The sequence below is a fragment of the Chaetodon trifascialis genome, chromosome 7 (assembly GCF_039877785.1).
Source record: "Chaetodon trifascialis isolate fChaTrf1 chromosome 7, fChaTrf1.hap1, whole genome shotgun sequence".
NCBI classification, from domain to species: domain Eukaryota; kingdom Metazoa; phylum Chordata; class Actinopteri; order Chaetodontiformes; family Chaetodontidae; genus Chaetodon; species Chaetodon trifascialis.
In genome coordinates, this window is record NC_092062.1 from 28,763,281 (window position 1) to 28,788,698 (window position 25,418).

Sequence of the window (25,418 nt, forward strand, 5' to 3'; positions counted from 1 at the left end):
CGGTCCATGCTAATCGGCCAATATCTGCAATGTGAAACATTCAACTGGAGTTAATTACCCTCAGGAAAATCATTACTGAGTTACAGCAAACACAGTTAAAAAGCTTGAGTAGCTTTCAAACTAATTTTCCAGTAAAAAGGAGCTTCGCACTAAGTGAAGGTTATTGAGTCACTGATGCGATTCTTCACACAGCTGAATCAAAATCATCCGTCACAGGCTTTGTTCTCACTTAGCATTTAACTGCATGGGGAAGATGTGGAAAAACTGCCTTCATCTTCACCCCCACACACCCAAAAAACTTAAAAAAAAAAAAGAAACCTTTGGAGGAGCATCAACACGGGACCGGCGTGATGATGAGGATGATCACACCACCCTGAGTGGCAAGCAGCCAGCCATCTGACACCGTGCATGGAACAAAATAAAGGAAAATAAAGCTAAACTGGAGCTGTCGCACAATTGACTGCACAAAAAGGTCCACAAAGAAGGTCCAGAGCAAGTTTTTATAGACTGCTGGACGCTAAAGAGAACAGAAGGGACATTAGCGCTGCGTAGCGGTAACCAACCATGTCTTCGTACTTGTCCACAGATAACCAGAATATCCCATGAAGCCCTCCCACTCTTCATCAGGCTGACATGTTCTTTAAAATGGGGCCTTGCATGTGTATGTATACACCCTGCAGGTCCTGTTTACTTCCATTACTGGCCAAAGAGTCCAGGAACATACAGTTACATCTCCAGAAATTCAATATCTGGCCACGTTTCAACATCCACAGACCGCTGACTGTCTGGAACATTGCACCAATCATAGTCGTTGCCAGTGGCAATCTTATCAAGGGTTTCATTGTTTTCCTCCCAGCATCACAGCTCTCCTTATTCGAAGCAGCCACACTTCATTTTTCCACTCAGCAGCAGCGATGAGAAACGCTGGATCACATGAAGAGGTGCAAACCTTCAATACAGCCGGATATGAACTCCAGTATTTAGTGAAAATGTTAAATTTTGCACGTGCAGCTCCGCTGGAGTGAATAAAAGGCATCATTAGGGGCAGAATTAATCAACTTCACACGCTCACCACAAAGGACTTCACTGCCTCGGACCTCTCCGCGGGGAATCGAAGTCCTAATTGTGTGATTGTTGAGAAGTGCAGGGTCACATTAACTAAACAGAGACGTCTCGGATTAAAGCAGCCTCCCGCAGCACGTGATGAGGGACAAATTGTGTGATGCGGATGGATCGTTCGCGGAGACACTCAGAAATTAGCGAGAGGTTAGTTTGTACAGCAGGATGCTCCTCTGGACGGGAATCGATTGCTGAAGCGACGAGCCCTTTGCTCGATCTGTCCTAATTAAGATGTTGCCGGCACGTTTCAAACACTCTGCATTGCTGTGCAGACGGAGCTCTAACTGGGGTTATGGGAATCTGGCGGTTAGGGCTGCTCATAGGTGCCGTCAGCTCCTCTGCCTTGATGTCTTCTTAGCTCTTGCGCTCCTTTTTCTCCTCTCCTGTTTGTTATTCTGTGGCCTCCTGGGCCTCCTTGCTTCTGTCTTCACTCTGTGTGTTTAATGCTCTCTCTGTATCCTCCTCTCCTTCAGTTCCACTCAGTCTCCCATCGCTCTCCCTCCCTCTCTGAATCTTGCACCTTCTCTCTCTTTTTTTGTCTTTGTTCCTCGCCGTCTCAGATGGGAGTCTGTACTCTGCTATGTCGTCGGTGGTGGGTCACGCCGGCTCGATCCGGCGTACGTTTGGCTCCCAGAAACTCCTGAAGACGGAGAACATTTGGCTGCTGAGTGAGTAGGAGGAGGGGAGTCGTGCAGAAACCATAAAGGTTTAGACTAATGAATATGGAGATGGTGGGTGGTAGTCTCTCTAAATCACCCACTTTTATTCCCATGGGAAAAACAACATGTAGGTGTATTCACTGCCATTTTGCTTATGGTTTGGGTCACGTTCTTTACTGCAGTAAAATGCGAGTTAGAGACATATCCACCGAGAGCAGACATTTGTCCTGCTTTTGCGTGCCAGTCCTTAGAAAAGGTGACATAATCACGAAATAAAACTATAAGATTTCGCTTGAGATGCCAAAGTGACGATATCTCAGTGGACATGTTTAATTCTCGTCACCAGATCCGCAGTTTGCTGGCGCGGCCATAATCCCGTCTTCACAGAAGTTCAAGGAGGAGATCTACTTCTTCTTCAGCGAGATCAACAAGACCGCCAGAGTGGACGAGGAGCCTTACCGGGCGCGCATCGGCCGAATCTGCACGGTACAAATCTCACTTCTATACTCGCGTTTGAGGAAATGTGGATAAATTTCAGGTTTCGGTGGTTCCCAAACTTTTTCTACTCTTCCATCCTCACGTCACATTGCATATATCTGATTCGTGAGGAGGTGATCAAAGAGAGGTTTGGCCTTTTTGAAAGAAAACCACTGGTTTTAAGTGAATTACTAATTAAATGAAGTAGAGGACTGAAGGTTTCAAAGTTAGAACAAATCCCAAATGTGAGTGAAGACTCAGTACTACTGTCATTTATATTTCTTTTCATACTGTCTGCTTACAAAACGTGCGTCCTGTTTTATACACTGAACAGTAAACGCACACAGAATATGAGATCGTAGGATTCAGAAGAGTTCCGCATGCTGCTGCTGCGCTGCTTGTTGTATTTCTGAACATTTTCCAATCAAGTGTTTCTCAATCAGCCAAATCAAAGGCAAGAACACCTGCTGCCCTGCGTGACTCCTTCTGCATTAATATGGAAGATTCATCTCAGATCTCAGATAGAGGTGATAATAATTAGAGCAGAAAAGTCAGGTTTCATATTCAGCGATTAACAATCTCAGTTATTTGCTAATCAGAGAAATACAGGAGTTTAATGAGAACATTAACTTCTATTTCATCTCCATGCATCGGCGTGTTCGTTAGCGAGCTGCTGGCAGGCGGATTTTATTACCTTTGGACAGAGCCAGGCTATCGTAGCTGCTTCCCCTGTTTCCTCTCTTTCTGCTAAGCTAACCAGCTGCTGGATGTAGCTTCATATGTTCATCATTCAGACATGAAAGTGCTATTTATCTTCTCATCTTGACAAGAAAGCACATTTCACAAAATGTCAAACTATTCCTTCATGTAGAGATCCCGTCTGTGTTTAGCCTAGAATTTGTTGTTTCTGACAAACATAAAACCACCAGGTTGTGAGTGATTTTCAGGACACATTACAATGAGGATTTGAGGGTAATGCATCCTGGACCAGTCTCTCTGGACCCAGCTAATGTTGGTTTGCAACTAACTCTGAGTTTTATTGTAAGCCAGGGGGGAGAGGAACCGGTATCTGTGTTACAGGTCTGTATCACATCTTTTATGACTGTTGTCCTTTTGTGTTATTTATTTCCAGGTGGATGAAGGAGGCATCAAAGCCCTGCTGGCAGACTCATGGACCACCTTCATGAAGGCCCGGGTGATGTGCGGCGCAGGAAACACTCAGCAGCAGTACAACAACATGAAGCAGGCGGTGGTGCTGACGGCGCAGGACAAGAGGGCCGGGGTCATGTACGGCCTCTTTTCCAACGCATGGTGAGCTGGGACTTATCCCAGGCAACGACTGCCTCCCCAGGCTAAGGGCATGAAGGGCAATTACATGCGAAGTTTGATCTTTTGATGCTATTTTGGCAAATTAGGGACAAGCTTTGTTGTGTTGCATGAAGGTCTTTGTGAACTGAGTCAGGGAAGGGCATTATGGGTAAGCATAGTCACCATGGTGTGGTCCATAGAAGCACCTCTGTCATCACTCCTGAATGCAGCCCAGTAATTACAGTAATAATCGGACTTAATATCGACTTATATTCTGAAAACCTGTTCGGCCTCTCCAGTTCAGTGAAAACAGAAAATGCGAATAAAACAAACCGAACACAATAAATAATAGAAAACTAAAGAATACCACAGTAACTGACACTCGTCCGCCCACGCAGCAGTACACATCATATACGAGCAGCACCTCCTGACACACACACACACATAATACACACACCCACACGCAAAAGTTTATCATTATATCAGATTTAGTAAAAAAAAACAAACAAACAGTCGTCAGTGTCAGATTTCCGTTAACTGCAGCAGCAGTTTTCTGTCAGAACACCAATCTGCCAAATAACCGCTCACAAAATGTGCAGTCATGTTCCAGCTGTGTCAGCTGTGATCCAGCTGATAGTAAAAGTAGGCTACAGAGCAGACTGTGGTGTCATTTTCTGCAAGATGTTGCCAAAGAATGTCTCCAATTATTGAGCAAAAGAAATACTGAATACACTTCGTCCTGTCAAATGTATTATTTGCTAAATTTCTAATGAACAGTTTGTAATTAGCTTCTCAGCCGTATCAGCTGGTTTATACCTTACATGTATCATACAGGTGTAATTAAGTCAGGTGGATTCTTATTTCTGTGTTTTTCTCTTGTCGTTGTTTGGCTTTGAAAGGAAAGGAAACCTCTAAATCTAGGATGGATCTGCATTAATTACCCTCTGTCCCGACAAAACATTTCTTAATTCGACCTATTGTTTGCATTTTGGGCGGCATGGTGGGGCAGCTGGTAGTGGATGTACAAGAAGGTCGCTGGTTCGATCCCCGGGTTGGGCGGGGCCTTTCTGTGTGAGGTTTGCATGTTCTTCCCATGCATGCGTGGGTTCTCTGCGGGTACTCCACAGACCAAAAACATACTCAGGTTAATTGGTGACTTATTGGTGTGAGTGTGAGCATGAATGATTGTCTGTCTCTATGTGTTGTCCTGCAATCGACTGGCGACCAGTTCAGGGTGTACCCCGCCTCTCGCCCAATGACAGCTGGGATAGGGTCCAGCCCCCCCCCGCAACCCCGAATGGGATAGTTGGGTATAGACAATGGATGGATGGATGTTTGCATTTTGAAATTAATAAATTAAATCGATGGCTGAATCTGAGGAGTTTGACTTATTTTACTGGAAGCTGTGGTGAAAGTGGATAAAACACGTGATTAGAACAAAGAAAAATGTGAGTGAGACACCATAAACGAGCGTGAGACCAAAGGGACTGTAAGAATGAAGCAGTGCAATAACAAGAGCACTGGACTGAACGATGTATCAGCAGTGACAGATTAACTTTAAGTCTCAATAGAAAATACGCTGCTGTAAACCAACAAGAAGTGAAAACAGTGAAATATATCAGTTGGCCCGACGGTAAATGTCCAGAACGCACAGAAAACTGAAATAACAAATCACAAATGAGCAGTTATGACAGCTCGGACAAACAGTTAAACTGAAATAGTTGAAGCTAATGTACAGTTTTAAAGCCTGCTCGCTCTGGACTTCTTGGACGGGTCCTGCAGCGGAGCTCGGCTCATCACTTCGATCTGCTGACAGCTTTTCTTCAAAGTTACATTAAACACAAATGTTGTTCAGCAAACCAGTAAGTCGCCGTGCTGTCGGAAGGCACTTCTGACAGGACAGGCGAGCTGATTGAACTTGCCTCCAATCTTTGCGCTAAGCTCGGCTGCACACGTCTTTGACCCTGCAGGGGTGCATCAAATCTTACCAAAAAAACAGAGTATTCCAGTAAGGGAGGGAGAGGGAGTCCTGGAGTGTGGTTTAACTGGTCACAAAGGTGACAAGGGAAGGGAGGTGACACTGGTTCACTCTGAGGGGCTGACGGCTCGAGAACAAGCCAGGGACGACGAGTCGGCTGAGGATCTCTAGCTATGGCCCTGCATGTCCCTCATAACCACTCGCCCTGCCTTCATGCTCAATATAATTACCCTCCACTCTCCTTTGTTCAGGGGCAGAACAGTGATCTGTGCCTACTCCATCGAAGATATCGACCAGGCTTTCTCCACATCCAAGCTGAAGGGATACAGCAGTCCGCTAATTGGCAATCGTCCAGGGATGGTAAGAAAAAAACAACGAGGTCTCTTTCTTCTTCTATTTTATTCCAATAGCGCTGAGAAAAAATGTGGAACTGCATGAGTCAGCCGTTATTTCAGAGGTGAAAAGATTGCTGCCTTTTTTTTGAAAGTCACGAGTTCATAAAAGAGAAGCAATTTTGAGCTCTTTGTGCAAGGGCGTTTGTTTATTGAAGAGCTCGGCCTCGCCTGAATCGATTACATCACTTCTCTCCTCAGTGTGTCCGCAAAAACTCGACAGCGGGAGGGCACAACGACGTCAAGAACCTCGGCGTGATCAGATACCACCCTGAAATCGAGGACGTGATCCGGCCTGTGGGCGTGGCTCCGCTCGACCTGCCCACGGATGACCAGATCACACACACCGTGGCGGACATCGTCCTGGCGGTCAACGACGAGCACTACAGCGTCCTGTACCTCGGAACAGGTGTGTGCGCATGTGTTTGTCATGGAGATACCTTCAGCAGAGGATTTCACTGACAGGTCAGCGTTGAACATCGTGCTAAACGTCCCCACTTTGTTCACTTTGTGATACAGAGCGACAGCAGGAAGGTCGGCCTTGTTCAGCACTGAATCTGGGGCTATTTCATGCTTTCTGTGGTTCACTGTGATAGAGATCATGGTGAGCAGAAGGTTTCCACTGGAGATGTGTTTGCTCGATGTGCATCACAGAAAAGTAATGGTGTTAGAGACTTGTAGGGGAAAAAATAAAAGCATCTCAAGCTGAACAATCCCAGTTTTTGCGATCCGGACGTATCATTTCTGCAGCCGCTGTCGTCCTCATGTGCAGTTACATTTTCAAGCTTTGCTGCAGTGCAGCATGGCGCCTTCATGCATAGCCTCCATAGCTACAGCACACTGTAACTCTTTACCACACTGCATTAAATCAACCACTCACTCCAAACACTCACGTTAAGCTGAGCCTTGTTTTAAGCTCATGTGTTGGTCCACACTAAAGCTGGCTCGATCATTTTACGGCCACTAGAAGGAAGAGGAACTCACGCACGTGACGTATTACTGCCTTTAAAAGATGTTCCAGTTTTAACAAACAGTAGCCTGTTGGCACATTGGAGAGACATAAAACAACATTATCACTGGAGTTGTGCTTTTCTTTTCCTTTGGTTTGATTTGTTCAAAAGCCCAGGCCCTAAAGCGATGGTCCCTGAGGGGATCTGGCAGGAAGTCACTCACGCTGCTGTTTGGTGCTCGGCTGGCAGTGCAGGACCTACAGTTGGTTTATCAGAGCTTTTTTTGTTTTAAACAGCTGCCTGCTGCTGCTGGAAATGGGGTTGATGAAAGAAAAACTAAAACTAGGCTCAAGAGAGATTAAAAAAGCTCTGCGGAGCTGGTGGTAATTCTGTGTGGTTTGGTCCCTGTGACATCCGCTTTCACAAAACAGCCATTCATTGTTTATATGTAAAGAAAACGTACTGATTGATGCCGCTTTAAATTTTTGTCAACCTGTTGTGACGTTCATAGATGGAAGAAATGAAGTTGTAGAGTAAAAAGTTCGATCAATCAAAATCAAAATATACGATGACCAAAGCTGCAAAAATAAGACTGAGTTTGCTAAAAATATCGATTTTTTTGCGTCCGTTCTTTTATTCATATCCCTACACCTGCTTTGCTTGTAATTCTCATAATAAAGAGCAAATAAAAAGAGGGAAAACGCTGTTCTCTGCCACTGGTAAAGACGCAGCATTTGCATTTACATATCAGGACGAGTGAGTCATACAACCCAAGGATCAACCCATTCACTATGAGCAAGCAGAGAAAAAAATCACAGGCATTTAATTAATGCTTTTATACTGTGCGAGAAAATAAAGCCTGCAGCTTAAAGATATGCTCAAATTCTAAATTCAAGCACCAGATAGTGCAAAGTGTGGAAAAGGGACACAAGGCCAAAATCTATTCTGTTAAAAATCTATCGGTACGATCCCTGGCCTTCACACGACGCTTTCTGTTTGATCCAAACAGCGATGCTGAGGCGCTGCTGTTGCCCATAGCAGTCACTCCAAAAATTGCCTTGTGCCTCGGGGAGATTACTATGGCAACCATCACAAGTCATACGCTGGTGCGTGTGCGAGCGTCTCATCACGCTGAAGTTGGCCCGGAGATGAGCGAGTGTCATCGCATCCACTCGATTCCTCGCTCCTGCGGTGGATAAGTCCTTGTCATTCATCAGGCAGTTCTGGGTTGATCCTAATAATAGCAGCTGGAAAACAATGTGAGTTAAAGCAGACGGGATGACGGCCTCTCGCTGTGGGCTTTGCTAACTGTGTCAGAAACAGGAGGGTAAGGACGGAGAGCTATGAACAGCCACGGCTCTCTGCGGTGGCCTAAAAACAAACTGGAGCAGTTCGAGCTGGAGTCTGCGGCCAGAGGAACAGGTTGGAGATCGGCTGCTCCACGCCGACTGAACGTCTCCTCAGTTTTTATTTTTCCATTTCCAAGAACGGGGGATGTCGTCACTCCTGCTGAAAAAGGCTCTTCTGATCTCTGAATGATCCTTTTTTTATTGCGTCACCTTCACTTGAGGGCAGCAACAACAAATATTCACAGGCTCGTAACGAGTCAAGCTCGTCAATCTGCATAATTAATTTCAAGCACGCTCTCGTACTGTTTCTCCACGAGCGATGGAGAGAGGCTCGCGTCTTGAAATAATCCAATCTTTGGAGAGCGAGGCAGACAGACAGACTGCTCTTCCTGATGGATAGTTGCATTATAGCAGCTTAAACTAATCTGAAGAGTAGAAGTGGTGAGTCAGGGTCCACCTCTGGACCAGCGACAGGGAAATCGAAGCACATGCATTTTGGGTAGCACTGGGACATTTGTCTTCCTCGGTGACGGAAAGTCCAATAAATATCCCTCACAGAGACGAGCAGGGTTGATGCAACGGCTGATATTAGTGTGGTAGCCTGGAGAGCAAATATCACTTGTGAGTGTTCACACGATATCTTCCAGGGGGGTGAGATCACCCTCTGCTGAAGAGCAGCTAATGCACGAAGCAGACCTGATCTATTTAGTGCACTTTAAATGAACTCTGGTGCATTTTTCGTCTTCGGTCCAGTTCATTTAGTCTGGTGAGAACAGTGACTACGTTTGCATGCACAAAATATTCCACTTTTTGCCCTTTTTCACAAAAAACAATGCTACTTCTGAGCTGTTTGCATGGCTAATGAATATGAATATTCCACTAACAGCGCTTGGCTTTCCGATATTGGTACAAATCCAAAAACCTGTTGACCTCCAAGTCTTTCGTAATATTCAAAAGTACGTTCAAACTAGAAATGTTGGCTTCTCTTTCCTGCATGCATGTCTACCCCAGCCCTGCAAACTGTGGTTAGTTGGTTTGTTTACAACACACAGAGCTGACTGTCAACAGGGAAGAAGCTGTGCGTCGCAGGACAAACCCCAACTGAGGCGCATATCTTCAATGCGCTGTATGCATGTCCAAATAATCCTAACAGATGAATAATATTGGCTTATCCTGCACGTCTTTAAGGGAGAGCACTACATTCAGAGTAAGGCTCAGTTCAGAAAGAGTGCTGGAGTACCGTCACAGTCAGAATAATAAGGGAATATGAGCACGCATGTAAACGTCATTCGATCTCTGCAAGCACACATCCGCCCTCGATGTGGTTGTTTGTTCTGCGTCAAACACTCTGTGGTGCGTTTGTTTGTGGTGAGAATGCAAAGCAGACCATCCAAAGCATTCTGTGATGATCAATACGTGACACATGCATTAATGCAAAACCTAAAATAAACATGTTTGCTCATCGGCGTGCTGATTACGGCAGCCATTTTCCTCATCACGTCTCCTTCTTCCCGATTCTGTTTGCCAGAGCTCCTGCTGCTGCTGCTCTGTGGCTTGGGCCTGCTTCTGCGTCTTCAATTCAAGTTAATGTTAAAGCAGCAGACAAATAAGCTGTAATGCATTATTGATACAGACAGTCTCGCCGAGTTCAGTATCTCCTTCAAGAGCGACCTGTGAGTAAACACAAGTGGTGTTCAGACTGCTTGAGTGTGTTTGGAAATGAAAGATATGAAAATAAAACGAACATTTCTAATCTGTAAATTCCATTTCTAAAGTCACTGAAATTCCAAACAAGTCAAATTTAAAAGCCTCTTCAACACGCATTTGACTCCATTTCAACCCAGTTTTAATTAAACCAACGGTAAGCCGTCGCTCTCGCGGCGCCGTGGAACAGGTCATTTCTGAGTGGGCCACCATCTTGTTTGTCTCGGTCTGGGCCGATCAAAGCCAACGCTCGCTGGCTGCTCCACACTTGAACTCAAGTGGAGTGACTAGACTGTGGGTGCCGTGCACAAGGGCACCTTGATGGTGGCTGTTATGAAAGTAGAGAACATTACTCATCTGATTTCCTCTCGTTCGATGTCCCCACCCGCAGAGGCGCACATCTTGTTTATTTTCGTCGCAGTCATCCGGCGCTGAGGTATATTCGCAGGCTTCACTTCGTATCGTTGACCTAGACGGAGCTGACGGGCCGGTGCCGCGCAGTTTACTGAGGTCTAATTTGATAAATAGCTCGCTGTGCGCTCTGAGTTTTAAACCTGTCTAACTGGTCTCGGTGGGACCTCCCCTGGAAGATGGAGGCCGGCAGAACAGCCTGCAGGATTGACAGAGTGAGTTTCTCTGTCTTTTGATCATCAATCGGCAGATAACTCAGAAGAATTCATGCATATAATAATCAGCTACTTCAATGTCTGTCATGGAGAAAACGTGGCAGACAGGATATGAACTGCGAGTTGCAAAACTGCTTTCAGACTCTTGTAATAGACTCGAGGTGTTGCAGAGTGCTGCCCAGTGTCCATGTTCCCAAAAGAAATAAAACAGATTGATTTTATTTTAATTCTGATTGTGACCTGATTCCTATGGACAACACTCAAGAGGAACTAAATAAATGTCCTCCTCTAAACATGCTGGGGTTTGATGTCCCAGTTAATCGCTGGTATTTTAAGTCTGCTCTGGTGGATTTTCTCGGTCCCTTTTCCCTTCTGGTCAGATGTGTTTTAGTGCAGCTGATTCTGCTGGGAAAAACATGTTTCGAGACAGCGCTGTATTTAAAATTTAAAATCCGACTGCAGTCTGGGGCAGGTCAAGACCTGGTTCAGAGGCAGTGTGGACTAATCCAAGGCCGAGGCAAATCGATTCATTTTAGAGTTGCAGAGCTTTTGGTCACTAGAAGAGAAACTGATTAAACCAATGTCACAATCTGTCTCCGGGAATGTGACGAGAAGAGTCCACCAAGAGATAAAACAAGTTATTTATTTAAACTAAGCTCTGGAAAAATGAACAGCAGTGAGTGTGCAGACCTGCAGTGATGGCCGTGCGTGGATGTGCGTCATGTGCTGTGGAGGTGTTGAAGGTGCAACATCAAAAGAACATAATGCAGTTTGGATGAGACAGAGCGAACACATGAGCCAGCTTTTAAAGCCTCGCAGCCCAGGTGAGCTTCATCAGCTGACGGCTCTAAGTCAGCCGCTCACGTGTCCAGGACAGCCTCAGCGGGGGGGGGGGGGGGGGGGGGGGGGGGGCGTGCCTCACCACCAGATACTGGACAATTCTGTGAAACCCAACGCTGCAGTCAGGGAAACATCATGTTTACAGCACATAAACTGAAAGGATCAAAACAGCTAGTTAATTTCAAAGACAGACTGTGGTTACAGGCAGCTGAAACCCTACATTCCTCTTTGCGACACACTAGCTGCTGCAGTCACACATGCTTCTGTAAAACGCTCAGAATATCTGAATGTCTGGTATCTCAGCCTGCGGTGTTCAAGAAGAAAAGTCAGAGGTGGCAACTCAGGGGAAACATAAATGGGTGAAATCACTGATTCGTAACGCTGAGCTGCATCTGCTGACAAACGGCAGTGCTGGACACACAATCTGCAGTCGCTCCTGAAGACGAACAACCCAAAGACGACCGTCTGTCGTGTCAGGGCCCTAAAGAGTCGCTTAGCAAGAAAAAGAGCAGCAAAGGAGGTGCGAAAGGTTGCAGACCTTTGAGAATCAGAGGAAAACTGGAGCAGTTAGTCTCTGAGGCCGGCGACAGTTGGAAATGGAACAAAAAAATGAGCGGCAGCGAAAGATTTCCGTCAGGGACTCGCTGACAGATTGACCAGCAGAGGAAGTAAAAGCTGCTCGGACCATTTCAGTCGTGGAGGCGACACAGCAGAAAGCTCCCCTCAGGGAAGCCACAAATGTCAGAGCCTTACACCTGTTTCAACTTGACTTTATGTTTGAGATCAGAAGCTATTTTCTTTTCACTCAGGGTGACATTCGATGTGGCAGTAGCTCAAAGGTAAGAGAGGTGGGCTAAGGTGGCGCCCGACTGGGAAAACTTCGAGTTGGAGAAGTAAATGATCGTATCTCAGAGTTAATGTGTTGAGGCTGCACCTCAGAGAGAGGCGAAGCAGATCCTGTTAGCAAAAGAGGGTGAGCTCGTTTAGTTCAGCTGGAGAAATGTCAAAGCTTCTAGATAATAGGTGTGTATATAGATTAAAAGGTGGTGTGGAAGGTGTTTACTGTAAAAGAATATGCACTCAGCAAACTCTCCCTGGATAAATAAAAGTAAAAAAAAAACTGTTTCTCTCAGCAGATGCCGCATGAGTTCAGCACCGTCACCCTTTCCCCCCTCAGAATGGCTATTTTTGTGCTGATACACTGTTTTGATAAAAGAGCTGAAAATAGCTGTAGACAGGATTAAAGAATCATATGAGAATAAAATGGATGAAATGGGGAATGTTACCTTTGACTAAACAGGAAAAAAAAAAGAGAGAGATTCTGAAAAAGAGACAAGACAGTTTCAGGACAGACGAAATCTAAGTGACAACAAGACGCTGGCTGCCTAATTACAAATGAGAAAGTGCCTCATGGAGGGAGCATTTAGGAAATGGAGATGTAAGATAAAAAGGTATCACTCCCATCACATTTTCTCAGCGGGGAAGCTAAAATAATCTGAGATGTGACAAAAGACGAAACAAGTCAGAATATCTTCCTGCAGGGAGCCTTTAAGTCTGCCGAGTCATTGTTTGGAAAGGAAGGAGCAGAAGTCTGCAGGCGGAGAGCTGGAGAATGCAAATAGTCAGAGTAGACCAATGTTTTCGTTGGCTTTCAGTCCAGTGAAATCTCCACGCTCTGCACCACAAAAGGTAGAAAGTAATAAAGAAATATTGAGCGGCTCGTGAGACTGTAAACAGTCAGACTGTGAGAGTGATGCTGCACTTCGCTGTCTGCTGGTGTTATAACTTATTGCACAAAACAGAGTAATGGCTGACGGCTGGAATAATGCCTCCTTCACTTTCAGAATCAGGCTGCGTCCAAGACGGCGTTATTTACCGGCAGTGCGAAACTGAACAAAGGTGGACCAAACTCCAGCAGGCCTGCGAGTCTGCTGGAGGGCTTTGCTCTGAAAACAGCAAACCCAATTCATTAGGCAGACTTCATTTGAACCAAATGATAGCTGAAGGAAGTATTCACACAGACGCCTTATGTTCATCTGTGCAGCACTGAAAATGAGCTCTCCATTAGAAAACAAATACACGAGTTCCAGAAGCAGAATAATAAGCTAACCTGGCTAACAGAAGCTGTGCTGTTGTTTCAGCTTGTGGTAGACTTCATCTTTTTTCCCCTTAGCTAAGGAGCAGAAACAGAAGAGTGAGCAGATGCCAACTGTTACTGCTGCTAACTGAGCCGTTAGCTGCAGCTAGCCACTAGTTTTTGCAGGAATGATCCAGTTCTGAGGCAAAAGGGCACTGCAGTGTGGTGACTTACAGTAGCCTATTTTGTTGGTCATGCTAATGGAATAGCAAAGTTTTCCTGCCGTAAATTCAGATTTGTAAGATAACTTGTGTTGAAAAACTGATAATCAATAGCATTTTTAATGCTACAGTAAAGGCTAAAGCTACTTAAGGCTACAGGATGTGTGCATTTCTGCTGTGTTCAGTGTGTCTGAATTTACTTTCTGTCCACAGTGTGTGTAACATGGCTGATGTGAACAGGGCTGTACAGTGCGACAATTTCCGTTGCATTTGCCAGTAAAAATCATGGTGTTGCGCTGTTATCATGTCTAAGAAAATAGTGGTGGAAACTAGGCTATATTACTGTGTCTTGTCCTATTTGTCAGTTGTTGGAACAATGCTTCATGGGAGTTGTAGTTCTAAGTGTGTATTATCCTTCTCAACCCGAATACAAAAGAACTACATTTCCGGGTAAACGTTCCCGCCCTCGCTGATCTGTGGCGGGAAACCGCAATTTTGTATCATTTTTGTGACAAACCAACCGCAACAACTAAGAATAACAAGAAGACTCAAGCAAAGCAAAATGAAGAGGTATTTCTCTGTAGTTTCTACCTCGGTAGGTCATGACAACGAGGATAAAAGACGCCGTTTGGAGGAAAATAGTACTACTACAGCATTTACGGAGTCTGACGCTGAATCTTCGTCACTCGTCGCTTCTTCATCGCACTGGCCTGTCTCCTCAGATACAAAAATGAATCGATTCAACCCTCAGTGGTTAAAAGATTTCACCTGGCTTGTACACGCAGGGCTCTCAAGTCTCACGCATTGAGCGTGACAGTCACAATTTTCGGTCTTTTGTCACACACTCCTGCAACACATTGTATTTCTCACGCAGAGAAATGACCAGGATAACGCCCACCAAGTTCCCTATAACAGTGGAAGACATAGAGGAATTAGTGACATGTCAGTCGCGAATTTCTTTGTCATTTATCAGATCAATTACTCATTATTGAGTATCCATCCTCTGTCAATAAGCAGTGAAGACTTTACCGCCCTTGCTGATTTCACACTTCTGTGAAGCAAACTTCTTTATCCTTTAAACACAAGCTTTCTGAATCGATGCAGGACACACGCTCCCACAGCAAATTTTCCATGCAATTACAAATTAGTTGGAGTAAATAGGAGGGAAACACTTGTTCAATCCACATTTTGTGCTTGAGCAGTTTTTCTATGCTGGAAAACGACCTGGTCGGAGGTTTGCTCAGTGCTAATTTTAATGAAACAAAGCATGAAGCATGACACTGCAATAAGGAAGGTTTTGAGGCTAGATTTTGATAAAGGGTTTTGATAAAGTGGGTCCCACCTTAAGTGCTTAAATGTTAACATTGTGCTCTCGTGGTGCATATTTTTGAACCTGTTTGCATGCAGTGGACCTGGAACCTTTGGTTAGCCTGCGAAGCTCAGTTTCTAAGCCAGATGTCATAACATTACTGTTACATTATGGCCAGTGGTGAGAAATAAAATCACCTTTTCCATCAGTTTGATGTGTCATCTGCTCTGGGAAAGATCCCCGGTGGAGGCAAGAATAAAAGATCTAAGACAGCGAATGCTCCATTGTTTCAGTGAGGAACGAACTCAGTGTTTAAGTTCTGTGAATGACCTGAAAGTCACCCAGAATCCAAAAGTGAGGCTACTTCAGTTCCACTGCTGAGTGCATTGAAGGTGTCTTACAGATCTCAGCCTCTGAACTTCCCCCTACCATTAGCAGCCTGAGTAAAACACTTCCCCTACTGCATTATTGCAGCCAGAACTGTGATTTTGGATCTCTCCAGCTCTGCCTTCAAAAAATCTTTAAAACTGTAGTCTGCCATTTTGCCTTTGGCCCTCCAGCCTCCTTAAGGAATGGAAGCTGGCCAAGTCAAATCTGTATATTTATAAAGCCCTTTGGACAGCAAAAGTTTTAACATGTGACACTGTGGATGTTCTAGCTTTTTCTGTATGTAGGTCTGCAGGCCTGTGATCCAACCCTCCACTTCATTTACGATGTCTTGTCCTTCTTTATTTCTACAGAACAAGGCAAAGTTCTCAAAGTTCTTCACACCAGCGAGGGGGTCTTCATCATATCTCAGTACTCTCTGTTTCACAACGAGGGACCCGTTCTAAACATGGCCATTGACTCGCAAAAGGTATGAGGAGTAACGTGCACTGTTTGTTAGACCGTCTTTCAGCTGCATTCCTTCTTTCACCGTAAATAACACATCATGGCTGCGAACGGCTGCAGGCCATAAGATAACCAGGGCTTCAATCAGAGGCAAAAGGGGGGAAGAAATGATTGATGATTTTTAGCCTTGTTCAGAATTCATTGGTAGAGTTCAATCTGAAGCAGTTCATCCTTTTCAGTTCTCATTCAAGGAAATTGTCTTCTAAAAGAAATATACAAAAAATAAAGTTGATTGGAGAAAAACTATTTCATTTGACTTGTAGTTAAGAGTTTCAAAGTTTCCAATACGTGAACACATAAATGAATATGCGTGTAATAATGGTCGAGGCTATTTAATCTTCCATTTTGAATTTTAGAGGCCCTTGCAAAATCTTAGATATCTTTTAGTCATCTGTGTAGGAAGCTGAGGGTTTTACTGCCCCATATTGGTTTTAAAGCTCTGGTGCCATAAAGTCTGCACTTTTAAATAATGACGCAACACTGGCTGATTCATCCCAGCATTACTGGTGCAGTTATTGAATCAATAAATACAGAGTCCACTGCATCCTTTCCTCCTTAGGGACACCTGTATGTGGGCACAGCGATGGAGGTCCAGCGACTGCCGCTGGCTGACTGTGGCCGCTATGGCGACACCTGCAGGGAGTGCATCCTTTCCCGGGATCCGTACTGCGGCTGGGACAAGGCCAGGAGGAAGTGCATCGCCATCCCGCCTGGATACAACGTCACGACTGGGTATGATGGGGCACTCTCACTGCAGTTCTGAAAACACTGTCAGTGCTGCCTGATAAAGCTTAAATCTGCAATTACAGAGAGAATTCCTTCTGTTCTGACTGACAATCGTTGGCTCTGGGGTGATGAAACTTGCTTTAACTATGACGAAACTGCAGTTCAAAGAAAAACATGACATCACCAAAATTGCACGTTGGGCTAATCCTGCGCCGGTTTGCAAATTGCTTTGGCTTGAATGGATCTTGTGCATTTCCAATTTTAACAGAGTGTGTAAATCAGTCATGAGCTCCGACTCCTTTTTTCCGCTTCCCCCCGACATTGTTGAATGATTTGTCTCTGCATGTTTTAATTTGTGAGTAACAGTAGGCTGATGTGGAGGCTCATAAGCCATTTGTGAAACTATTTAATGCTGCTAATTTGTCATCTCTATTCTTTTCCGACAGGGCGCTCATTCAGAATCTGGACCATTCGAACTCCTCGGTTTGTGGGGAAGCTGCTGGTGAGCCCTTATCTGCTCTCTCCCACTCTCTCTGTATCTTAATTAAACCAAAAGAGGAACCTCTCTGAGCAGCTACAGTAAAAAGATGATTATCATATAATTGAACAGTCCAAAACCCGCAGGGAGAGATTTTTTTCCAACATCATGGCTTGCCCTGTTTCAAAGCTCAAAACCCAGTTATAACCCTGAATGATCATGACAATTACTCCCCTCAGAAGGGAAGGCTATCTCCTGAAGAGATCAGATTTTAACATGGTATTTATTTCCAGTTTTGTCAGTGGTGCCACATGTCCTGCCCATGGCCACAAGAACAAGCTTCCATCCATTTCCCCCGAAAGTCACACTAAAGACGATCTTTAGCTGATAAAGAATAAAGAAGCTGCACACCGCAAAGTTTCATACAATACGTTTTATCATCTTTGTTCTATATGAGTCTATTTTTGAGTTTAAAAACAATATGGACGATCGAATGGAAAACTGATGCAGCATCTTCATCCATTAATGATCCACGTAGAAGACATAGAAATAAAAAGGAGCAGCATTGTTTTGTAGTATTATAATTCAGCATTATGAGGAAAAATGTAAGGTTAGACTGTTTCTTTCAATCCCAAAAAAGCAAAAAGTAAGTTGAACAAAATAAAAACAGAATGAGCAAATTAATCAGTGAAGTCGATTGTGTTCATCCACTGTGGTCTAACCACCCAGTTTGTCTTTGGTTTGTTTCAAATAAGCAAGAAACTTAAAATGCGTCAGTTCACCAAGATCATGGTTGGACTAACCTGCTGGGGGGCACCAAGCCAAAAGTGAACTGTGGGCCCTTACTGACAGCTTGGCACGGGGTCCCCCTGCAGGACAGGTGATACTGCAGGACACGTCTTAGGCTTTTGTGTTGACAGCATGCTTCATGGTGCATGTTCCCAAATGAAACTGCGACTCATCAGATAACTGCAAACCAACTCACACATAATGAATGTGGGGGCTTCGGGACCCTGAGGGTCTGGGGCTGGAGGCAGTGGCTGCTTTGCCAGGTTGGTGACCCAACAATGGCAAAAATCTGCAAAACAACTGATGTTTAGAGCAGCAAATATGAAAAAAATGAGCCTGATATGAGCTGAACCACTGAGGAGTGATATCAGGTGTTGATGCTCTTCATCACTTTGTCCCCACAGCTCTGAAGCAGCGTCGAACTTCTCCCAGAGAAGTTGTGGTGCAGTCCAACACCTCCATCTTCCTCCCTTGCCCTGTGCACTCTTTTCACGCCACCTACCGCTGGGAGAAGGACAACTGCGGCAAGAACTATCCGTGCCTCTTCTCCGGCGACTTCTGCGTCCTGGGGCCGGCCATTGACACCCCCCTGAAGGAAGGCGTCTTCCGCTGCATGGCCACCGAGGATGGATTCAAGGTGGAGGTTATCTCCTTCAGGCTGGTCAACAACGGCAGGCTCCTGGCTGCTTCCCTGGCCTCCACCTTGGGGCCGTCGCTCCTGCTCGCCGTGGCTACCCTGTGGCTCCATTAACTGCAGCTAATTAATGCTAACCCCTCATCCTTACTGGCTCCCAATGACAGGAAAGACAAGGAGCCGCTGTTAGGAGGTTAGGTTCGCAGACCATTGAAGTGTATGGTTGGGTTTAACAGTGAACATTCACCTTTTTCCATATTGATTATTCGAGGAAGAGTGCAGAAAATGTGGAATGAGGGACTAAATTATGTATTTTGTTGCATAAAGTACCGTATGTGCAGCTGCAGTAGTCTTGATGAGATCAAAACTGGAAAATACGTTCATTAACAATCAGACTAAAGTGTCTAGGAGTTACTGTCCATGATTTGACGAGTTCTATCTGCATTCAACCATAATTAGGTGCTTTGCGAACCTTTCCTCTCTGACACATAAAGATAAACATATCGTATGAGTGGGGCAAAAAAAACACCAATACCAGGCCAATTCTTTTTACCATGTCTCTTCTTATTTTGAAATTGACTTGATTGTGCTTATTTGTGGATATATAAACCTTTAATACCTTACATCGAATCATTCATCTTGTTAAACTTCATGGGTATAGCTCATTAGTACTTAGAAAAACGTCTGGTATTGAGATTTAAAAAGCCTTAACACTTCTGGGACACAAACTCCTAAGCACAATTTTGCAGTCGAGGCAGAATACTGCAGACTCGGTTGGACTTGGCGCTATAATTAGTGCAGCTGAGTCTAACAACATCGCTGGGAGGAAGTGTCAGCTTTTTGACAGGAAGTAGGAGGATGGGCATGAGCTCATTCTCGAACATCACTGTGTCTCAGCACCTCCTCCTCAGACGAGGCAGTTTCTTGCATCTTTTTATCAGATGGTATCAGACATCGTTATTACGCCTTGTTCACAGCTTTGTCCGTTGTTTTTCTTTTTACATGCCATCGTCTTTCCTCCTCCCCAGAGCATCATGAACACAACACTCGCTCATACAGGATGTGAAAAACACAACATCGCCTACCGCTCCTTTGGAAGAAGAATTACTTAATGTTAGCAGAAGGGAGCAAACCGCCCTCAGAACCGTTCAACAGCAAAGTCTTCATCATAAAACCTTTAAATAATTTAATTCATGTCTATCAGTCAACATGGAAGTTTGAATTCTGGTTGTTGTCTGTTAGGTGTGGAGAGACGATGGTTGCAAGTTACGTGAAGCAGCAATTCTGGGTATGCTGGTGTCACGTCATAGGTGCAAAGTCCAAAATGTGCATTTAGGAAACAGTGCACAGCGAAAAAAGAGGAGCTATTCTGCTGCAAACGACATCCAATTTCTGTCAACCTCACAATGCGTAAAGATGTGAACAAGGTGTTGCACTATAGCAATTTCAGTAAACACATACTTACATCATTAAGGCAGAAGAAACTGAACAGCATATTACGCTTGCATTTTATAGTTTGCTAGGAGAAAAAAAGGCTTGTACTTAGATCCGTGAAGTATGTTCTGTATTTTATTGCTCTGCAGATGCTGATTTCTACCATTGCTGCCTACGTGTGGGGGTTTTTATGCCACAGTTTGACCATGATATGTAACCATTGGCTGCTTTGCCTCTTTCCCCAGGGACATCGGTGCAAATAGACAAGAAAATAGTTATTTTTTTTGTATCTCTATGCTGTGAAACAAAAGGCTCGACAGATTCCACCAAGACGCCTCACTGAGGAACAGCAGCAACCACAACCAGCAGGAAGGGCAGCGACTTTAGGATTCGACATCACGCCGCGACTGCAGCATCATCCTTTAACCTCTCGTCTAATAACAGCAAATTAATTAAGGCGAAGAAAGCAGATTAAAGCTGAACCTAAAAAGACGTGTGAGTTGAGAATGTAGCTGCAGTTGAGCAGCACAAACGCCAAAAAACCAAGGCCAACCTTATGAATACTGATCAGCTGACTGAAGTGGGCCTGTGCGGTGATGAATTATGCAGTGGATTAGCATGTTCTCCAGAGCTTTGCGAATTATCATTCAGTAATGTTACATAAATCTGGCCATGCCGAGGCTTCCGCTGTGGCAGAGATGTCATTAATAGCTAATTAGACAATGGAGCTGGCTCGTCATGCACCGTATTAAAGAATTTATTTTACACCGTCAGGGATACGAGCGCCGTGTTCTCGGCTGTGAAGTAGTGTCGTGTTTCGCATTCGGCTCGGTTGTGTGTTGCTGCTCTGGGATCTGCGTGCTTTCTGCATTGCACTGATGTGGGCTGTGCCAAAAAAAAGAAAAAGAAAGAAAAAGCAAAGCTACATTTCGCCACCTCATCCACCCGACGCTTAACGCTTCTTCTTATGTTCATTCACACAATCCGTCGCTCCTTACTGCGCATATTTTATCCCTGAGCGCATGACGACATCGGTCTTCCCCACAACTGAACTCGCAAACACAAACCTACTGCAGGTCTAATGCATATTAATCATCTTTGTGTCCGTGTCACCACCAGGGTGGGAAATTAACACCAGCCATCATTTCGTGAAGGCTGTTAGCATTCAGGCAGAAAACTAAATGAACACACTCGAGGCTTTTTCCTGTATGACCTCCTTTATACTGTAACCACAACCACTGTGTCTGTGTGGCTGTGGATCGACTCAGAAACCTGTGATCACAGGGCACTATGACAGCAGAGGCCGGTGGCAGTTAGGCCTGAAATCAAAGGCTTCTTAGCTGTGTCCGTACTATAGACGTTACAGCGTTGGTCCTTTGTTCAGATGCTTACACCCACCTGCTGCATGTGTAAGTTTGTGGCCTCCTGCAGGCCTTTCCCAGTGCCAAAGGTGGAAGCAGCGTGACAGCGACGACAGGTGGCAGTAGACTTTACGACCATCAGTGTCGACTGCCATCTTCTCCTCGAGCTTAACCGACTACCTTCAGCTGCCTTCACTTAACCAGACCTGAAGGATCGAGGTTCTGTTCTGTCACATGAGCTACATGAATACCATATAGAGCAGCACTAGTACTGCAAGAAGCACTAAAATACTACTAATATCCACTTATTCAAAGATTTACTTGATCACACAAACATTATCAGATTATCCAGGTGTGTTAAATGTACAGAGAGCTTTAAAAGGCGTTCTGGTTTCAGGTCTAGATGGACTTGAGTCTGAAATTTTTAGTTTTATCCAACTCATAATCTACAGAGTCAGTGTAATATCTCTCTCAGATTTAGTGTAGGAAGCATAGAAAGTCTCTGAAAGTTGAAAACTACAAACTAGTGTATTATGTCATTGAACGTAGGCCCACTCACAGTACCTCTCTCTGACTGACAGTCCAGCATTTTTAGGAAGCTAAGTACACAAGCAAGTGATGAACATGACCGTCTGTACAAATAACACGATGTGCCAGTGGATGAAAATGCTGCTCATGTCAAATCTTATGGGAAAAATGGCAAAAGGAGAAATATTTTGGAGGATTTACTGCCGTCAGTGGAGCCATCTCTTTATCGCCCACATCTTCCACTTCATCTTTTATTTCTTCTTCCTCCATCTCAGTTGCTTGTTGTTGGACTCAGAAAACAGGCCATTTTCGCCCGCATGCTGTCGTTTTGAGTGTGTTTCTTCATCGCACAGAGGCTGGGGCTGTGGTAGAAGGTGGATATTACCTTGTGTCACAGATCGTTGAACATAGTCAGATCTGATTGCATCTCCCCTCTTCATGAGGAGCAGGGCTGGGCCTCCGACATGCGGAATCAGGCCTTCATCGATCATTCAGTACGACCCAATCATCATCCTCAAGTCGCCAAGGCTTTGCTTTAATATCCACACTTCTCCAGCTAATGCGTGGGATTCAGATTTATAGCATTTAGCAGCGCTCTGCGCCTTCAAACCACATCTCATCTGCGTTCAAGTCCTGGCTTTGATACGGACATTCACACGGCCGCTTTATCGAAATGTACTTATCGCTCACTCACATCCGTCATTGTCAGCCAGTGTGATAAAGGCTAATCTCCTTCAAAGCAAGTTCTTTATTTGCCTTCAGGAAACCATTTTAGTGGATCACGCTATCTGCTGTCAACGAATCGATGTCGAGTGAAGCGGGTCGCTGTTTTGTTTGCTCTGGGGTTTTGAGTGTCGAGTACTGTACATGATGTGTGCCCACGATTATGTGTCTTGATATATCTGATTTTAAAAGTAACATGCCAAACTCTATTATTAAAAAAAGAGATTTATATTGGTGCCATGCCAGTCTAATGCCATCTCATAACATGTATTTTTAAAAAACAAATATCTATAGTGCAATAGATATTCATGTAACGAATCCATATTGACATGTGTTTCCCTGAACATGTGCGGTGAAAATTAATAAAATATAAGTATAAAGAAAGGATCTTGTGTTCATTTGAAGCTGAATCCCTTAATCTACTTGTAAATTTGATTAATTTACCACCAACAGTGATGTAACGAAGGTGTTTTTAATGGGATTTTAAGGGATAATTGATGGATTGTAGTATGCCGTTTTTAGATATAACCTTTTTGCAGGATGAATAAGTCATTAAAGTCACGCCTTCACGTGGGCTTTACAAACATTTACATTTTTTACAAATTAAGGGGCACCTGTAATTTTATTTTGTCATTTTAAAAACCAAAAATACATCACAGTCTGTCACCTATCACCATTACTTAATCGCACACCTGAGGCAAAGCTGCTGAATACTCAAATACTGAACTCACTTTGTGCTTGAAAAAATCTGAGAAATTAATGTGTGAACAAAGGGAGAAGCGCCCCTTCAAATGTATTTAATTTGTTGATAAAGGGATTTGAATTTTTCGCAAATGAATGGACAAATGAAGGGATTCCTTCTGCTTTACCATAAACACGATTTAGATGAATGCGTTCATGAGGTTTTAAGGGGTAAATGAGGGATTAATTAAGGAGGTATTTAAGGCCTGAGGTGTCACAGTGAGGAGAGAGATGTTTGTCTGACATCTCTCTCCATATTTTGACTGAGCTGGTCTTCATTTGTCTCTTAGTCCCTCTTCCCTCTTAAAGAGATCTGTGAAACGGAGACGATCACACAGGAAACCTAAAGGAAATCTGCACACACCAGATCACAAAATGGTTGTCAGTCTTTTGGCGGTGCCTGTCAAGACAAGCATGTTTCATCACCATCTGCTGGCCGGTATCTGATGCATTGACGAGAGGATTGAAAAGCATATACAGCATTTAAAATCCACTGTCATCACACGCATCATGAAGCCCTGCGTATCTGGCTGCTTCCATGTTGGTGCAGCCGCTCCGACGCGGTCTGCTCCTCTCTGATTGATGGCGTTTTACGAGTGTAAAGCCACCAATCAACTCCACTAATCATCTGCAGTAACATGGGTGTCAAACCTGTCTGCTCCAACAATTAGAGATGATGTAGCCAGCAGGCTAAGTGATAGGACTTGAAAAGAAAAAGCAGCACTCTTACACTGATGAATGTTTTATGGCTGAAATATCAATTTATGTCCATCTGGAGAGTTTTCAGTGAGGCTGCTGGTGAATAGAACCAAACGCAACCAGTGAAGCACTGAGGTCTAAGTATAGAGCCGATCACGTGCACGCATGCTAAATTAATGCTGATTAATGCATGCTAGTTTGTCTGGGATAATGAATTATGCACAAAGGTGTAGCCTTACCCTCACTTTGTGTTTGAGGAGACAGGCCTCAAACAGCACGACAGACTTCCAGAAAATCAGCCGGCAGCGTTCAGTCGAGAGCTGAAAAACAGAAAAACCAGAAATGAAAAACATATACAGACATTTATGGTTCCCAGACAGCGAAACCTCGTCCTCTGCTGCTACCCTTAGCCCTGTTGCTGGCCAAGCTCTGCATCAGAAGGCGTTTTTTAAACCGAGCTTCATCACATCGTCTCTCAAAAGCAGCCTGTTGCACAAGTCAAATACTCGCAGCAGTTTCTGCTCAAGAACAAAGAGCTTTTGTTAAAAACCACGAGAACGAGCCTTTATCTTACTCAGCACACTAGCTGTTTACCTCCAAATCTCTATTATATATTCTGGAGCATTAAACAGACATGCTCGTTGTTGCTCGTTGTTCTGCAGTTATTGGGAACACACACACACACGCAACAAGGTTTGTCAACACACAAACAAATTGGACAAAGGAGTTCACACGTCAGTCTTCTCAGTGTATGTCGTGGCACAAACACAGACAGAAGCCCTGAAAATGAATCAAACCACATTCCTGCTTCCAGATGTTACGTCTCTCAACACAATGCAGAAAGTAAAGATCGTTATTTGGTAGCTTCACAAATGAATCTGCGTTATGTTAAAAGGTGCGATTCACCCAAATTACATCATTTTTCTATCTTCTATCATCTACCCATGAAGACAGATTGAGCTTTATTTGCCCTTTTAGATGTTGTTCTAGGAGGATGTGATGCAGAAATCAGTGTTTTATTTTGTTTTTTTAAATTTGACATTTTAGTAAAATTGCAACGTTGGGCCTGAAGGGTAGCAGATGTCAGGGATATCACTCGCACTCTGAACACACATAAGGAACAATTAAGGGTTTATTTGTACTTTGCTGCTCATAAAGGCCCACAGAAGTCTCTGTATAAGTCACACAAGTCATATTTTTATGAACAATCATTTATTACAATTTTTTCCTGAGTTTCATATTTAAAAACACTGGATGCAGATGGTATAACAAATCCTGAAAAAACTAAACAAACTGAATGCTCATTTTTACATGTTGATCCATTCAATGATGGTAGTCCCAATGCAGTTCTTTTGCTCTGTGAAGGAAAGGCGGACATCGCACTTCCTGCAAAGTATACAATAAA

The 25,418-nt window shown here is 44.2% G+C and overlaps 1 protein-coding gene across 1 annotated transcript in view; it reads left to right on the plus strand.

Annotated features, from left to right (window-relative positions):
- Positions 1–22,957, plus strand: part of LOC139333285 (semaphorin-7A) — a 37,409-nt gene extending 14,452 nt beyond the window's left edge. Inside the window, exons 6-14 of the mRNA XM_070965552.1 lie at positions 1,680–1,787; positions 2,125–2,264; positions 3,388–3,566; positions 5,793–5,901; positions 6,135–6,342; positions 15,750–15,865; positions 16,460–16,632; positions 17,073–17,128; positions 18,298–22,957. Coding sequence (XP_070821653.1) covers positions 1,680–1,787; positions 2,125–2,264; positions 3,388–3,566; positions 5,793–5,901; positions 6,135–6,342; positions 15,750–15,865; positions 16,460–16,632; positions 17,073–17,128; positions 18,298–18,644 — 1,436 coding nt within the window. The 3' untranslated portion in view covers positions 18,645–22,957. The remainder of the gene's footprint in view (positions 1–1,679; positions 1,788–2,124; positions 2,265–3,387; positions 3,567–5,792; positions 5,902–6,134; positions 6,343–15,749; positions 15,866–16,459; positions 16,633–17,072; positions 17,129–18,297) is intronic.
- The last annotated feature ends 2,461 nt before the right edge of the window (positions 22,958–25,418 follow it).